This window comes from Lynx rufus, unplaced genomic scaffold (assembly GCF_022079265.1).
Source record: "Lynx rufus isolate CCGP_SWC_20201006 ecotype Redwood Valley unplaced genomic scaffold, mLynRuf1.p SCAF_4, whole genome shotgun sequence".
NCBI lineage: Eukaryota > Metazoa > Chordata > Mammalia > Carnivora > Felidae > Lynx > Lynx rufus.
Window position 1 is genome coordinate 91,988,507 of NW_025814856.1, and position 18,369 is coordinate 92,006,875.

Below are 18,369 nucleotides of genomic sequence, written 5' to 3' on the forward strand. Positions count from 1 at the left end.
TTGTTATGAACACTTTACATGTACTAATTCATTTAATTTTCACCACAATCCAATGAGGTATGACTACTTTATGAATCCCCCTTTCACAGATGAGGAAATTGAGACACAGACAAAGTCACTTATCCAAAGTCACACAGCCACTAAGGAGGCTGAGAGTCCTAGCGCTGTACATATAGTTCCTAAGTTTATACTACACTGATTGTTTCATGTGGTAAGGACTTATTTTCACTTTTCAAAAAACACAAAGTGGAAGGGGCACCTGGGTGGCTCAGCTGATTAAGCACCTGACTCTTGGTTGTGGCTCAGGTCATGATCTCACAGTTCATGGGATCAAGTCCCACATCAGGCTCTGTGCTGACAAAGCAGATCCTTCTTGGGATTTTCTCTCTCTCCTTCTCCCTCTGCCCCTCCCCTGCTCGCTCGCTCTCTCTCTCTCTTTCTCAAAAACAAATAAACATTTAAAAAAAAACCCACGAAGTGAAAAAATAAAAAGGAAACAGCCCATGTCCACTGCACTCACAAAATAATAGGACAAAATGTCACCACGGTGTTGTGGACAAAATATACCAGGGTATTACCCATTTACCAGGACTCTAGGAGAGAAACTAGTCTTTGTTCCTTTAACACATGGAAATAATCCAATATTCATGTTTTCTGCATGCAGTGTATCTTCCTTAGCTTCTTCCAAAGAGGGCTAAGATTGAAATGTATTTAAAACTTAAACTACTGTCAGAATCAATTACCTGTCAGAATCAATTACCAGTCAGGATCAATAACCAGGCACGTGGGCCTGACTGTGGCATAATTTCTCCCTCAATATTGCAATTTCTACTGATGTTCACAGGGAAGTGTTTCTGCTTATTAATCTGTTTTTTTTAAGCTATCAGATCCTTAAGGAATCATACCCTATTTTACTTCTGTTCTAATCAGTTCAGTTGTGTGTGCTCATTTCCTCCCTGGGTTCTTCTTTTTTTTTTTTTTTTAATATTTAAATGTTTATTTTTGAGACAGAGAGAGAGACACACACACAGAGCAGGAGTTGGAGAGGGGCAGAGAGAGGGAGACACAGAGCCCATTGCAGGTTCTAGGCTCCAAGCTATCAACAGAGAGTCCAACATGGGGCTTAAACCCACAAACCATGACATCATGACCTGAGCCAAAGTCAGACGCTTAACCAGCTGAGTCACCCAGGCGCCTCCTCCCTGGGTTCTTAAATATGGCAGCTTTGGGATGCCAAATTGGAACTGTATTTGGAATTAGAGGCAGACAAGCTACCTAAAGGTGGGTATTGGTGGAAATCATTGTTCAAACCTTGGGAAAATAACACATATATGTGTATAGGGCTAGTTTCCCCCCCCTCCAGAACTTAAGCTATCAGGTAAAATTTAAATGAATTTTACTCTTCTCCAGTGTTTACTGCAAATGTTAAAATTCTCCCAGTGAGGATATTATAACTCAGACTGATCCTCCATCTTAGGAAATAAGAATCTATGGGCATTCAAAATTTGAAATGCTCTGTTCTCAGAGTCCAAGCTGAGAATGGCAACCTAGGTCTGGGTTAATAACCTGAGGAGCTCCTAGGAGAGTTTCCGCTGCCTAAGGACTAAGGTAAGGCAGATGTGTGCTGATGTGTTCCCTGAAAAGTCATAGGACTCTAGATCTGGAAATCTCATGGGATTCTAGATCTGAAAGGGTCTAGGCCTGGTCTTCTCAGATGCTACCTACTCTACCCCAGTCTCAATAACAATCTCCAAGTTGTTGTTGGGGGTTCTCAATGCCATGTGCCTGTTAGACTCACATGCGGAGCTTAAAAAAAATAGAGTTGACCAGGCTCCATGCAAGAATAGTTAAACCAGAACCTCTGGCTGAGTCTAGAGCATCACATTTCTAAGAGGTACCCCCACTTGATTCTTTTTAAGATATATTTTTTAAATGTTTATTTTTGAGAGAGAGAAAGAGAGAGAGAGAGAAAGCACAAGCAGGAGAAGGACAGAGAGAGAGGGAGAGACAGAATTTGAAGCAGGCTCCAGGCTCTGAGCTGTCAGCACAGAGCCCAATGCAGGGCTTGAACTCACAAACCGTGAGATCATAACCTAAGCCGAAGTCAGACCCTTAAGTCAGACCACTCAGGCGCCCCCCGCCCCACTTGATTCTTTTTAAAACAAAATGTTTATTTTTGAGAGGGGGGTGCAGAGAGAGAGGGGGACAGAGGATACAAAGCAGGCTCTGTGCTGACAGCAGACAGACCAATGTGGGGCTTGAACTCACCATCCACGAGATCATGACCAGAGCCAAAGTGGGACACTTAACCAATTAAGCCACCCAAGAGCCCCTCCCCACTTGATTCTACAGCACGAAGATGGATAACTCCCACTCCGGTCTGCCTGAATGCCTCCCAGAACAAGGAAACGGGGAACTCTTGAAGTTGCCTATTCCTTTCAGAGAGCTCCCATAAAATCTATTTTATGGATGAAGAAACAGAATATTAGAGTGGTTGTTTCATTTCCAAGTTTTGACAGCTACTTTCCCCCAATATTTATTGATCATTTACTATGTTCCAGATGCTTTATATAAATGGTCTCATTTAATTCTATCAGTAAGTCTATGATTACCTTTCAAAGATGAGAACAACAAGAATTATAGAGGTTAAGTAACTTGCACAAGGTCATACAGCTGGTAAGTAAAGGGCTTAAATAACTGTACATCTTAAGGATTACAGGGGAGATATTACAGAGTCCTGACTGTCATGTTTAAGTCTCAAATCAATGTCTGCCTTCCTCCATTCTGCCTAGAACTTCTCTTATCTTATGGAAATATTCAGCACAAAACAAAGAGCTAATGTTTATCCAGACAACTTAGGCAGTATGTGCAGTTAGGTAAGGTAACGGGTCTCCAAAATGCCTTTTCCTCTTAACCATGCAGCAACGCAAAGGTGTGAGGGGTATATTGATTTCTCTACAAAAATTTCCAGCTCATTACAGTCACATAGACTTGACACAACATAGATAAAGTTACTGATACTCTGCATAAAAATGTCTCCTATGACTCTGTCCTTAAAGTTTTGGACACAGAATGTGCACACTTTCTGCACAACTGAATCATTGTGAGGGAACAAACCTTGTCACCAACTAGGTTTATTCTGTTGACAGGATGGGCTCTGTTCACAGGATGGACTCTGTTCACAATTATTCACTGTCAAACCTTGTAATTTAAACCTTTTTTTTCTTCCAACATTCCCTTCTTATTGGCTCCCATTAAGTCCAGCTGTCCAAGAATCCAACAATTCTCAGGAATAGACTTTAAATAAATATCATCTCTATGAGATGAGCAAGCGAGCTCAGCTAAGGCTAAGTACAGCTAAGTACCTGATCTTGTCTCAATCTCCATGATTTCTGCTGAACTCTACAACTCCCAACATACCAGGGAACTCTCTGGATTTAGACTGAGTATGAAATTTACAGATTTCATTTTCTCCAAAGAGGTATGAGAATACTATATTTACAAACTACTGAAGAGTGGACATTGGAAATTAATAACATGTGAGGGGCTTCCTACTGCAAATCATCCAAGACAGCCTATAGGCCTGATGACAAATGTGGCTATAGAAGACCAAGGGTCATTTCATTTGGTGGCTACAGAAACTACGTTGGCAACTCTGGGGAGTTTATCAACCCCGCAATCACAGCTTTGTAAGTGACTTGCTTGTGTCATTTCCCAGAGAGACCTTGAATTTGGCACTGGGCCCAGCACATGGCACTATCTGCCATGCCCAGCTCAAAGCAATTTGGTTGCATAATTAGAAACAAGTAATAAACAAACAAACTGTTCCAAATAAGAAAGTTGTGGAATTATTCTGGTGTCAGTAAAACCAAAAACAGGACTATTAAAATTGGCCCAAACACTAACTCATCTGTGCTAAGTGTGATGCATTATTTTAAGCTCATTTTAAAAAATGTTTAATTGAGATAAAATACATAACAAAACTTACCACCTTAACCATTTTTAAGTGTACAATTTAGTAGCGTTAAGTACATTCACATGGCTCAGTAGTGTTAAGTATATTCACACTGTTGCACAATCTCCAGAACGTTTCATCTTGCAAAACTGAAACTCTATGCTCATCAGACAGCAACTCCCTATTTCCCCCTTTCCCCAGCCCCCAGCAGCCACTATTCTACTTTCTCTTTATATGAATTTGACTACTTCATATAAATGGAGTCATTCAGTATTTGTCTTTTTTGGGACTGGCTTATTTCACTTAGCACAATATCCTCAAGGTTTATGCATGGTGTAACACATGTCAGGATTGCTTTCCTTTTTATGACTGAATAATATTCCACTATATATATATATATATATATATATATATATATATATATATATAATATTTTGATTGTCCATTCATCCATTAATCTAATTTTTTAACCCTGAGTTGAAACTAGCCTTGATTGATGTGTCCAAATCTAGGCATCATCCTGCCATATATGTAAACACATAATAGACCTATAGATCTTCTAAGAAGTAAAAGGACAACAAATAGAAAATTCTTACTCCTCATTTCCTTAAAGACTTTTTAAACTATCCTATCTTGCTCCAATTTTACCTTTACAATGTTTGTGTTAAAGTTTCGGTCACTGGTCAAAGTAATCCATTTAAAACTTTCCCAAACCCATTTTTGCTTTTATAAGAAAACCCACATTTTTACATTGGAGTATAGTTGGGTCCTGAGCATTGTTTGGATGGCAGAAAGGCCTGGGTTTGAATCTGTCCTAACCCCCACCAGCTATGTAATTTTGGACAAGTTATTTATCCTCTCCAAGCCTCAGTTTCCTCATATGTTACAGAGGATAATATTACCTACTGTGAAGGATTGTTCTTGTAAAGGTTAAGTGAAATAGGACCTAGCATATAATAAATACAATAAAAGATTACCATTATCATTGTTATTTTATGATAAAGAGGTTCTTCTCAGAGACGACAGTATTTGAGCAAAAATAAAGTGTGCTTTTTTTTTTAGGAACTTTATTCAAAAGACACTTTTACCAGATTTCTAAAGGATATTAATATTTACGTAAACAGATCTTATTGTATGAATTAAGCAATCATATTCTCTTAGGTAATTACACTTAAGCTCTACACTGCTAACCAAATACGTAGCCCTGAATCAGTAAACACTGAAAACTCTTACTGATCTAAATGATAGAGTCCACTTTTTCTCAGGTATCTTTGCTATGTTAAGCTGCCTTTCCTTTATCATTTTTTTTCCTTATACTCCACCATCTGTGTACCGATAAAGCTTCACTCAGTGTTATCCAGCCTAGCGCCCACAGGGTCTCTTGGGATCCCGGAACTGAGCCATCAGGCTTGGTAGAAAGGACAGACATCTTTCTTTCTGTGTTGAATTTGGCCACTATGAAAATGACTCTGTCCATTGGAACCGGAATCCAGAGCTGTTGCCCAAGTCCCTCTTACAGATGACATTAACTTATGGGACCCCTTTGGCTCTTCAGTAATTAATACTCCTCTGCCTGAGTTTCAAAACACATCATTCTCATATTGAAACCATTCACTCTTTAATGAAGTGTTATATCAAGGTTCAGTCAACCTGGTTGATCCAAAAATTAGAGACATAAAATGGTATAATTTTAACAGAAAGGGTGGAGGGAGAAAAAAGAAAAATAAAACCAGAAACAGAGCTACAAGCCGAGTATAGCTAAGAAGTAATGCCATGCTAACTGAGGTATTTTGAATTCTGTCAGTAATCACCAAAGGGAGGGACATACTCTGTTATAGTTCCACAGCCTTCAAGTAAAGGGACAGCCCTGCTTTATTGAGATGCAAAGCTTTCTGTATATTTCCCTATTCTGTATTAAAAGTCAAACAGAAAAGTCAAACATACACCCATTTGTTGAAACTTAAATGAGTATTTGAGGAATTTTCTGAGAATTTTATAACTCCATCAGTGATATCTAGAGTCACCCAGGAATCCAAACCATTAAACAAGTAGATGAAGAACAGCAAAATCAACTTCCAATCTTTCATCCAGTTAGAGTACAATGTATGTTTTTTAAAAAAATAGAGAAATGCTTACCTGGAAAGGAGAAATTTCCTGCCGTATCAACAAATTTGTCAGTCATCTGTCCAAATACTATCATCATGAGGGGGAGACCTGATCCGTGAGCTATGGCCATGACAGTGCCCAGGGACATCAATAATTTATCCTGCCAGTCAGAATATCGAAACTAAAATATAAAAAAAAAGGGGGGGGGAAGGGGGGAATAAAATACTACCTCATAGAAAAGAATCTCTCTTTCTCCACAACTATATGTTCTTTGGGTTTTTATTTAAGGTCAGTACTTTTATAATAGTTGCAGATAAATGTAGTAGGGAAGACGAAAGATTTCAATCCAAATTATTGACAGATTAATTTTATGATTCTACTTATTTTGTATACTGTGAAGGAATCAATCTGATTTTGCTTAATTGCTTTTTTATTTGTTTGTTTTAATTTATTTGTTAATCAATCTGATTTTGTGCTGACAGCTCAGAGCCTAGAGCTGCTTCAGATTCTGTGTCTCCCTCTCTCTCTGCCCCTCCCGCCCTTTCAAAAATGAGTAAACATTAAAAACAATTAAAAAAGAAGAAATATTGTTTGATCTTCCAAAGCTCCTTAGGTAGTGAGTTAAAAACAGCTAGGAGTAAACATTAAGAACACACACATGCACACACACATCACATCCTTTAAAACAACATTCAAAATATTTCAGAGGGAGAATTACAAAGAAGGAGGAAACAGACACCCTAAGTTTTATGGATAAGTTTCCTTTAAGAAGTTTGTTGGCTTTTAAAAGGGAGCTCAGAAGTGAAGTGAAACAAACATTATGGAGTGCCTATATGTGTAATTTGGAGAAGTTGTGCTTAAAGAGATGATGCTCACAGTAGAATCTGGAAGGATAAGGGAGAATTCGCTGAAGAACTGGGGAGTACAGATGAAGTGGGGGGTATTTAGGCCTAGAATAGCAAGGTGCCTAGCAAGCTGCATGGAGTGCTCAGATAACCCCATGAGTAGAAGTCCTGAAGTGCGCAGTGTGGGACATGTTATTAGAAAGAGGTATAAAAGACTTGGACCACACCAACCCTCCTGGACTTAAGACTATCAATGCATAGTGTACTTAGTACTATCACTTAGAAGGGTGATACCAGTTGTCACAGTGACATGCACAACACTCAAGAACTAACCAGCCAATCAATGTCCTAATATTCCAAAGACTTTGTCCTTACTGTCTTTTTAGCTCCAATCTCACTTTTTCTTCCCATTTTTGATTGACTGCTCTATGGTTCTCTCTGTTTTCTTCTTTCTTTCTCTGCCTTCTAGGTTACATCCTTCTTCTCTTATATTTCCATTTCTCTACCTTCCCCTCCATCCCTTGCATCTCCCTTCAACCACCTTCTTCATCTGTTCTCTCTACCCATTTCCATCACCCCACCCCCTTTTGGGGATGAGGCACAGTCATCAGGAGAATGAGTGATGAGTCAGGCTTGGCAGAGTGGGGTCTTGGAGAGCTGACGCAGAGTCAGACAGGGTCAACAGGCCAGGGCAATGTGAGGTCACACACACTTGGTGGGGAGGAGGGGTGTGCAAACTGTTCTCACAGAGTTCCAGAAGTTCAGTATGGGGAGGCCAAATTCCATCATCAAATACGCAGGGCAAGCAAGAGTACCGAAAGAGTCAAAGGTTCAGTGCCAGGGAGAGCTTGGCAAAGAACAAAGGGAGCAGCTAAAGTTAAGAGCAAATGGTGAAGTTTCCCTAAAATTGCTACAATGGGGAATAGTGTCCCTAAGGTTCATTTTAGTGACTCCCAGGGAATGGAGATACAGCACTTGGGTCTCCTGGCCAGTTATAAGTACAGGATTGGGCTGTCATGTAATGTTCTCTCTAGTGAACATTTATATGAAATTGAGGATCATTTTAAATACTTTTCATACTACTTAAATAAAATTTCATTGTCTCTAAGCTTAAATTTAAAATTATAAGAATTTCACAGCAACATCCTAAGTAAACTTAGATTTGTTTTAAGTGATTTTCAATAAAACAATTAATTGCTAATTCTTGTTAGAAACAGTTTTTTCCAACGTCTAACAGTTGTCCTGAACCTCTTTCAGGATAAATATGTATTCAGAGGCAGAAAAGATTATATTTCAACTCAGTCTAAATTTTAACTTTTAAGGTCAAATTAAATGTTCTAAATTTCTACCTCAAGATTTGTGGTGTTTTACTTCCTGTAGGAGGCAGATTTAAAACATGTGCATTAAAACCAGACTTCGTTTTACAAACAACTTATATTTACTCAAGGCAGGCAAACACTTCCTTGGGCCACCTCTCTGAGACATATTACAAATGAAAAACTGATTAGACTTCTTCCAAAAATATACTGGTTTGCCTTGTACCAGCAGAAAAGCACTGAGAATTGTGTTAAACATAATCAGAATCTCTAATAATTACTCCACATTTAATCAATTTTCTGGGAAGCCAAATGTAAACAGAGATTTATTAATTATTTCTAAATTTCTGTAGTTAACAATCACTTTCTTCATATGCAATCTTTTTTTTTTTTATTTTTTTTTAACATTTATTTATTTTTGAGACAGAGACAAAGCATGAACAGGGGAGGGTCAGAGAAAGAGGGAGACACAGAATCTGAAACAGGCTCCAGGCTCTGAGCTGTCAGCACAGAGCCCGACGCGGGGCTCGAACCCACGGACCATGAGATCATGACCTGAGCCGAAGTCGGACGCTTAACTGACTGAGCCACCCAGGCGCCCCATATATGCAATCTTATTTAACCAAAATTTGGTGGGTGTGTGTGGTGGCGGTGATGGGTGTGTAAGTGTGTGTGAAACAGATACATAGATGCGTTTTCTAGAAATTGGTGAGTTTGTGAGGTGCTATGAACACAAGTCGTGGCTCTGCTCTGTTTCATAGCCAGCCTATCCCTACCTCTTTTATCATCTATGTTGAGAATGTGATCTGTTGATTGTAAGAAGCCAAACTAAGACAATCTTAAACTACTGGCTCCATAACTACTGATTCAAGACACCAAATCTGAATGAAGACAAGAATTATTCATACTTAATATTTCACAGCTTACCAAGGTTAATGGTCCAATCAAGTTCACGCTCTCCTTTTTTTTCGTGTCTGGGTTGCTGTAAAAAAATATAATTGTTTGAATTTAAATCTGTTACCAAATGTTTTACAGTCAATTGACTATAAACTTGAGTCATTATCACATTCAAATATTCTAATATTTTCAAATATAAAACAGTGATATCCACACATTGTCATCATTATCCAGTTTAACAAACACTGCAAGGCAATCAAGTGCAAAGGTAGCTGTCCAAGGTACTACAAGGATATCTGAATTAATGAGAAATGGCCACCTGCCTTGCAGAGGCCACACACAGAAAGAAAACACAGAGGTTAATATCTGCCAAATAATTAAATTCTTCTGTTGCTTAAAATATGTACTGATCTAAAAATAGTAAAGTCTACTCTTCTGAAAGACTGTAAGGAGTGATGTCAGGACATCCTGTTGGCTCTACTTTCAAAATAAATCTAGAATTCAACCACTACTCACCACTTTTATTACTATCCCAATGGCCCAGGAAAACTCCTGCTTAGTCTCTCTACTTTCAATTATACCAACTTCAGACTAACCTCAATACAGAATCCACACTAATCATTTACAAACTCAAGTCATATGCTACTCTTTTGCTCAAAAGCCTATAATGGTTTCCATTTATCTCAGAGTAAAAGCCAAAATTCTTACATGAGATTTTGGTTCCTATATGATGTTTCCTTGTTACCTCTCTGACCATATTTTCCCTACTCCTGTTTGCTTTGCTTCAAGCCACCCTGGCCTCTTTGCTGTCGTTGTTCTGTGAACATACCAAACATGGTCCTGTAGTAGGTCTTTATATTGTCAGTTCCCTCTGCTGGGAATGCTGTCCCCTCACACATCCATATAGCTCTCTCTTCTCGTGTCTTTCAAGTCTTTCCTCAAATACTTCCTTCCCAATAACACCTATCTTAACCACCCTATTAAAAATTGCAACCAACTTTTTCTGTGCACTCCCGATTTCCTTAGCCTTGATTAATATTTTCCATAGCATTTATTATCTTCTAACATTTGCTGTAGCTTATTTAGTTTGCACAAGTATTATTATGTCTGTCGTCCATATAATAATGTAAACTCCATGAGGGTAGAGATTTTTTTTTTTTTACCTAAATGCACTTATTTAATTTTTTTTTTTACATTTATTTATTTTTGAGACAGAGAGAGACAGAGCATGAATGGGGGAGGGGCAGAGAGGGAGGGAGACACAGAATTGAAAGCAGGCTCCAGGCTCTGAGCCATCAGCCCAGAGCCCGACGCGGGGCTCGAACTCATGGACCGTGAGATCGTGACCTGAGCCGAGGTCAGACGCCCAACCGACTGAGCCACCCAGGCGCCCCTAAATGCACTTATTTAGCTTAATTTGTTAACTGTTTAGTTTAGGTAGGTGATAAAGTTTTGCTCAGAAGACTTGATCCCAAATTATTTGGAACATATATTAAAATCAAAAGACAGACATCTGACACTAAATATGTTCTGAAGAAGGTGCCATAGGCAATATAGCAGCATGACTGGAACTATCATATGACTAACTTGCCACTTGCCCTAAATAACTAATGTGTGCTTGACTTCCTTTGAACGAATAAGCTTTGGTCTGCTTTTTTATTTTTTTTATTTTTAATTGTTTTTTAATGTTTTGTTTATTTTTGACAGAGAGAGAGAGAGACAGAGCATGAATGGGGTAGGGGTAGAGAGAGAGGGAGACAGATTCCGAAGCAGGCTCCAGGCTCTGAGCTGTCAGCACAGCTGACATTGAGCCTGATGTGGGGCTTGGGCTCACAGACCATGAGATCGTGACCTGAGGCAAAGTCGGATGCTCAACCAACTGAGCCACCCAGGCGCCCCTGGTCTGCTTTTTTAAATAAAGATTAGTCTCAACATTTACTTTCACAATCTTACAGTCTTAACTAATATTAACTTTCTCTATTTCTCTTCTGAACTGTTTTCTCATGTTTGCAATACAAGGCTGCGAACTTCACTTCTGAGACCTCCTGTGGGTTCTGGGGGATTACTGCGTCTTTTGCAGTGATAGCTCCTTTGTACACTCATCAAATGTTCAGCGGGTGCAATACATAAATATAGCCTTCATAAAAATGCCATCTATTTATGGATTCACAGTCAATCCCAGCCTAAATTGCCAGCTTATGAAAACCACATTTTTTTCCTATAGAAATAATACCATCTATCTGGTTCCTAATTCTAATTGGCAAACTAAATTTTCTACAAATGAATACCACAGTACTTAGAAGGAGTGGAGCAATATCACTGTATGAAGATGTTAACAGACTAAAATAATTCTTTAGTTTAAACATCAGATAGGGTATTTTCATTTGGATAATCAGGCCCCTTGCAGCTTGAGGACTCACTACAGAACCTGATAAATTTGTCCCTCTGGGTGATTACTTGATGACACAGGTCAATTAGTTTTGGGTGGCCTGGCATGAACTCCCATAACAGCCTCAGAAACTATTTGAGGCTAAAGGCGAAAATGATTCACTATTCCCACACTGAAAGAGGAAACAAAGACAACACACCATTGACTGACTGGTCGCTTCTACCCCTACTAAGGCCTGTGAAATGCTCTTAGCAAGGGCCCCAGAGTACCAAACAGCCAGTCACGGAGAAAGAGGAGCAAGCAAATGAAGCGCTGAGGTTTCTCCTTTGCATCTGAACAAACATTGATCTGGAAGCTCAGTTTACCCAAGAATGAGTCTGCTCAAGGACCCCTTCCTCACCTCACTGCCCCAAAGGCAGAAATACGAACAAGGAGGTGCTGGGGGCAGAGGGAGGAGATAACCCAAGGAGGAAGAGGAATTAACAGGGAGAGGAGGGTTTTTGTTGTGGTTATTGCTATTGTTTTTGTTTTGTTTTGTTTTGTTTTGTTTTGTTTTGTTTTGTTTGCTTCACTACTCTTGTTCAAAAAGCACAGCCATCAACAGCAGATATCTCATGCTCTATAAGCATGAAAAATCAGAAAATGTTTAGGAAAGTTACTTATAAAAGTTTTGAGTTCTATGATGCAAGGAGTGTTACACAACACAGATATTCATCGAATCACACCGCACCAAGTGGGGAAGAGGCACTTTTGAAGCTAGCCTTCTCTTCTTCCTAAGCCTGTTCAAAAGGAGCTTCTGTGACACTCCTTCAGGAAAGTCGGAATCTTAGAAGACACCCTCCAGAGAAGCCTCCAAAACAAAGGCATCAACAGACTTTCTCCCCTTTCCAAGGCCGAATTGGGCCCTGCCGATTGGCGCGCTGGCGAGGTACCTGCTACTGCTCAGTTCAAAGTCGTCCTCCTCTCTCCCGGGGCACCGGACGCTTCCGTTCCTTCCCGCCTCAACATCCATGTCAACCTGGGGAGAAACCAACAGCCTCAGGTCCAGGGGCACCGGCCCAGCTCCTCACCGCTCGCAACCGAGGGGTATGAGCCGGGCGCAGGGTCGCGGGGCCAAGAGGCGCCGGGCGGAGACCCCGCTGTTCGGGTCTCACGCGCACGGCCGCCGGCGTTTCCCGCCTCAGGCCTGAGCGCGGGGGCCTAACTCACCTCCAACCTCGAGCTCTTTCTGTCCGAGCCGCGGGGCGCGTGGGGCGCTGCGGCCGCGGAGCCAGGACTTTGCTCGCAGGACCTTCGCCTCCGCCCCCTACGCGGGCCGCGCCCCAGCGACGCCTCCCGCCGCCGCCGGGGCCAGGCCCCCTACCCGCGGGAGCAGAACGCCGCCGCCCCCACTCCCCCACCCCGGCTCCCTCAGCAGGCCAGGCGCGGGCGAGGGGCGCTGAGTGCCTCCCTCGTCGCCGGGGAGAGGGGGGGGGGGGGAGGGGCGCCCGGCGCGGCCCCCGCCCACCCCGGCGAGCCCCAGCCCCAGCCCCACCGCGCCCTCTGCTGCCGATAAGCCGGCGACCAGCCTGGGGCTCCCGTTGCTCGGTGCTCGGAGAGGCTCGCCTGGCAGGGCACCTAAGCCCCCCCCAAAGTGACTGTCATACTCTCTCGGTGTTCAGTTTTCTGTTTACACCCCCGCGGGGGGGGGGTTGTTTCCAGACCCTCAACAATCATAGGGCGACCGAGGGGCCGGGGAAAGCTCCAGACCCGCCTCCCACTTAGGCGTCCTCAGGTCTGGTGCTGGGGGCAAAGAGCCCAGGGGACGCTCCCTAGAGAAGAGGAAAGCTGCTGGTGCCCTCTACTACTTAGAGACAAAGAACGTTAGGGCTGGAAGGGCTGTCAGAGACCACCTGATAAAAACCTGCATTTTTTTTTAAACAAGAATAAATTGATGCTACAGAGGTTGAATCTTGCCTGAGTCTGCATCAGGGTATGAGAATCCAGTCTCCAGTGGCCTCTCCTCTCCCTACTCTGATCTTAGACTTCTCCCTATACTAAATCGTCTCTGCACCTAGCACCTACTTGAGTCCCCTGTATGGGAACTGTCCCTTCTGATTAATTTCTCCACACTCTTTTGAAAAGAAAGTGTCTAAAACAGGGAGCAGTACATCATTAAGGCTTCGAAGCCAGTGCGATTCAATCCCAGAGCTTCACATCTTGTAAGCTGTGTGACCTTGGACACTTTGCTCACTTCTCTGGGCCTCAGTTTCCTCATAGGGAAAATAAGGATAAAAACAACTCCTTTTCCAGGTTACTGTGAGGAATAAGTGAATTAAGAAGGTAAAAACCTAGTATGATGCCTAAAACATAGTATATGGTCAACATTTATGGCCTGCCTTCTTCCTGATCAGGTAGCAAGATTCTCCACCGTCTCTTCCTTATGCTGTGCCTTATTAGTACTAAAGTCTACTATTAGTCCTGCCACAACTTGACTGATTCTACGGCATATTCTCGAATTAGGTGATAGAAGTGAATTTACTTACATATTTTTCCCCTCAGAATGCTTTTTCTCCTTACCCAGTCTACCATAACCATGAAGAGTCTCTTTTTTTGATCAACCAGAAGTTGAGGCACCTGGGCGGCTCAGTCGGTTAAGCATCCAATTTCAGTTCAGGTCATGATCTCGCAATTCGTGGGTTCTAGCCCCGCGTCAGGCCCTGCGCTGACAGCTCAGAACCTGGAGCCTACTTCGGATTTTGTGTCTCCCTCTCCCTCTGTCTCTCCCCCACTCATACTCTGTCTCTGTCTCTCTCTCAAAAATAAATAAACATTAAAAAATTTTTTTAAAAAGATTCATAAGGACAAAGTTTTTCATTCTCTCTTCCACTATCTAATTTTCATGCCTTTTCTTTCCTCAAAACTCTATCATTCTTTCCCGATCTTTACCTTCTGCTGACTTACTCTGTTTCTTACTTCACAGATAGAATCAAAGTGTTCAGAAGGGAACTGCCATTGACATGACATTTGCTCACTCACCAGAATGTACCCAACACTCTGCCCTTCCACCCGTTTCTCTAAATGAACTATCCATGCCCCTATTATGTTTGTATTTTTATACTATGTATCTCATCCTCCTAAGAACGCTTTTCCTCCCAGCATCATCAACTTCCCCATCCTAGCTGGATCATTCCTCTTGGCACACATGAGGCTGTTATTTTTGCCATCTTAAAAAAAAAACCAAAAACCTCTCTTGACTCAACTTCTTCTGCCAACTACCATCACATTTCTCTCCTCTTTGCAGCTAGACTTCTTAAGAGAGTTGTTTCTATCACTGTTTCCATTTCCTGCCCTCCTCTTTTCCCTTAAGCCCACTCTAATTAGGAGTTTGACTTTCACACCACTAAAACTGTTCTATTAAGCGTCACTCATAACCTCCATATTGCTAAATCCAAAGGTCAGTTCTCTCTAACTTACTTGACAAATTTAAGCAATTGACAAGTTTATCTTTCTCTTTTCCATAATACACTTTCTTCACTTGAATTCCTGGAGGAAATCTTGGATTTTCCAATGCTTCGTTGATCACTCTTTCTCAGTCTCCTTTGTCTTCCTTTTCTTGCAACTTTTAAACTACCACCGGAGTGCTCCAAAGCTCCCTCTTTGGACTTTTCCTCTGTTTTTCTCACTCCATCTGTAATCTCAGCCAGTCTCATGGCTTTAAGTACCACTCGTATCCAACAATTTCTAAATTATTACTTCTAGCCTAGAACTCCCTCCTGAATTCCTGACTGAGATATATGAATGCATCTTTGACATTTCTACTGGGATGTCTGATATGCCCAACCTTGACTCCTGGTCCTCTCTCCAAGCTGCACCCCCCCAACAGGCTTCTCATGTGGCAGCTCCAGCCTTCCAGTTGTTCAGCAAAAACAGCGGAGTCATCATGCAGACTCCTCTGTCTTCCACATTCCATACGCAGACTGTCGAAATATTTCCAGATCTGACCACTTCTCTTTCTCCAGTTCTACCACCGGGGTGCAGGCACTATCATCTCTCACCTGAATTACTACAATAGCTCTTAACAATCTCTCTGCTGCTGTCATTTCCCCCTCGTCTGCCTGTATCCACTCTCAAAGTAGCAGCCAGAGTGATTCTTTTGAAGCTAATCAGACCACATCAGGGTACATCTTCTCATTACCCCGCAGTGGCCCCCAGTGCACTCAGAGGCGCACCTGCAATAGCTCACTCTGTCCATGTCCTCTCTGACCTCCCTTTCTGTTCCTCTTCTTGCCTTCTTCCACCCAGAACACACTGGCTTCTTTGATGTTCCTTGAACAAGAGAGGCAGAGTTCCACCAACTAGGAAACTGGTCTTTCCCTCTGCCCCCAATTTTCTTCCCGCGAATATTCACATGGCTAAAACCCTCACCTTCTATAAAATGTAATCAAGCCTGGTCTCCCCTTTAAGAACTGCATCTCATATCCTCAGGACTCTGAGTTCTCATTACTCAGATTTTTATTCCCACAGCATGTATCACTTCTAGTATGCCATATAATGTATAGATTTATTATCCTTGTTGTTTATTGTCACCTCGGTGGTAAGACCCATGCGAGTAAGGATATTATTCACTGAGATATCCAGCATTTGCTGCCCACACTTACCATGTGCCAGACCCCGTGCTAGGGTGTGAGGATATAAAGAACATAGGGCATGGTTCCTGCCCCACAATGGACTGAGTATAAACAAGTACAAAAATCATACAAAAATATATCATGCTTTATAAAGAACAGAGCTCATCACACACTTAAGATTATCCCATTCGATTCTCAAAACAAGAAGCACATTTAAGGTAAGCACATCAGAAGCTATTCTCAATTTAAAGGTGTAAAAATGGTTTGCCAAAGAGTAGATGACTTTCCACGTGGCTAGGACACGATGGTATTAGGACTCCATCCCTGGCCATGTGACTCCAGCTGCCCATTCAGTATCCCTGGGGAAGAAAACTGCCAGGCAGAGGCCATGCCTATCTATATTTCTAGTCTCCACAGCAATAGAAGGCTCATTAAATGTGTATTGAATAGATCAATATTTTAAAGCTATAGCATAAAAGATTATAAAAAAGAGTTCCCTATAAGGGTCAAAGGGAAGAACAAATGCCATGTACCAAATTATTTTAAAATATATATTTAATATGACTGTATGGAATATTTATATGCTATAATAATAAATCATAATGTTTGATTTTAAATATTAATTCATTTGCAACAGTTTTTCCTGAAGAGAATCCAATGGACTTGGTTCCTTCTCCAGTTGACCTCTAGCTTGACAATAATATCCTTTGTGGCTTCCCCCCCACACACTGTATTTGTGGCTAACAGTCCTGACCTTGCAGTTCTGAAAATAGCTAGATACTATCTTCGACTACTGTGTTTGCACATGGTCACTCTCAACAGCACTCTGTTTCCAAACTCTCTGCCACCAGTACCTTTCAACTCTAACTTTTCCATCTTCTTCTCAGGGTTTATAGACTGATTTCTTCTTTAACTTTCTTTAAACTATGCTCCACATTATACTTTTCTCCAGAATTAAAAACAAAAAGCAAAAAAAAACCAACCAAAAAAAACCCCTTTTCATTGCTTGAAAACCAAAACAAAAATCCCTCTCACTTTTGACCTAGCTTTCTCCTAAAAAATAATTTGCTTTTTTTAAAAAACTTTTTTTAATATTTATTTATTTTTGAGACAGACAGAGACAGAATGTGAGTGGGTTACGGGCAGAGAGAGAGGGAGACACAGAAGCAGAAGCAGGCTCCAGGCTCTGAGCTGTCAGCACAGAGCCCGACGCAGGGCTCGATCTCATGAGCTGTGAGATCATGACCTGAGCTGAAGTTGGACGCTCAACCGACTGAGCCACCCAGGCGCCCCAAAAATAATTTGCTTTTGATTTCAGTCTTCTTTTGTTCATTATAAAATTCATCTAACCAATTTGGCCCAGCACATTGGAATTCATATGATAATGAAGATGAGGGTGGTACTGATTCAGCTATTTCTTTCCCAAAGAACGCTTCCTTACACCCTCTTCAACCAGGGCAGACTTACAAAGCTACCATGACAAACCTTTGAGAAGCAGTTGGTAAGGGTTTGCTATGAATCACAGTGTCATATCATTTCTGTCAGCATAGAGTAATGGCACATTGGAGAGTTCCAAGGTCACATTGCCTAATGTAATTCTTGTGCTCTGTGTGGATTATGGGAATGATTAGGTAGACAGGAATGGCTGCAGGGTGCCAAGGTTAGGGATGAAATGAATAAGCATGAGTTAGGGTCACTATGCTTTAGGTCATTTATGTTGACTTACTCCTAAGGTTATTCCAAAACCATATCTTTTCAAAAGATTGCACTTTACTTTGCCACAGATTAAGACATCTGCTAGTACTGAAGTATCTATAAATAATATAACAAAAAAGAACAGTAACATCAAGTTTGCATTTGACATTAGTTTTCAATTACTCACAGCACTATTTCCTAGCCCTAAAATTGTGGCATCCTTCAACCACTTAAAGGGAGTTGTAAAATGTTCAGAAATCTATTGGAGCAAAATTAACTTGGGTTTGTAATCACCTATAAATCAATTTTGGAATTCTACTAACATCAGATGGAATCTAATATTGTCTTCACCCACTCCCTTGCTCTGTTTTTTTTTTAAATAAACTTTTTATTTTATTTATTTATTTTTTTAATTTTTAAAATGTTTATTTATTTTTGAGACAGAGAGAGACAGAGCATGAGCAGGGAAGGGGCAGAGAGAGAGGGAGACACAGAATGTGAAGCAGGCTCCAGGCTCTGAGCTGTCAGCACAGAGCCCGACGCAGGGCTTGAACTC

At 41.3% G+C, this 18,369-nt stretch overlaps 1 protein-coding gene across 1 annotated transcript in view; it reads right to left on the reverse strand.

Moving 5' to 3' along the window:
• The window catches only part of ABCB4 (ATP binding cassette subfamily B member 4), a 70,817-nt gene extending 58,297 nt beyond the window's left edge, over positions 1-12,520 (reverse strand). Inside the window, exons 1-3 of the mRNA XM_047097194.1 lie at positions 12,441-12,520; positions 9,150-9,204; positions 6,092-6,242 (exon numbers count right to left, since the gene is read on the reverse strand). Of these exons, the coding sequence (XP_046953150.1) occupies positions 6,092-6,242; positions 9,150-9,204; positions 12,441-12,520 (286 nt within the window). The remainder of the gene's footprint in view (positions 1-6,091; positions 6,243-9,149; positions 9,205-12,440) is intronic.
• Positions 12,521-18,369: the final 5,849 nt, after the last annotated feature.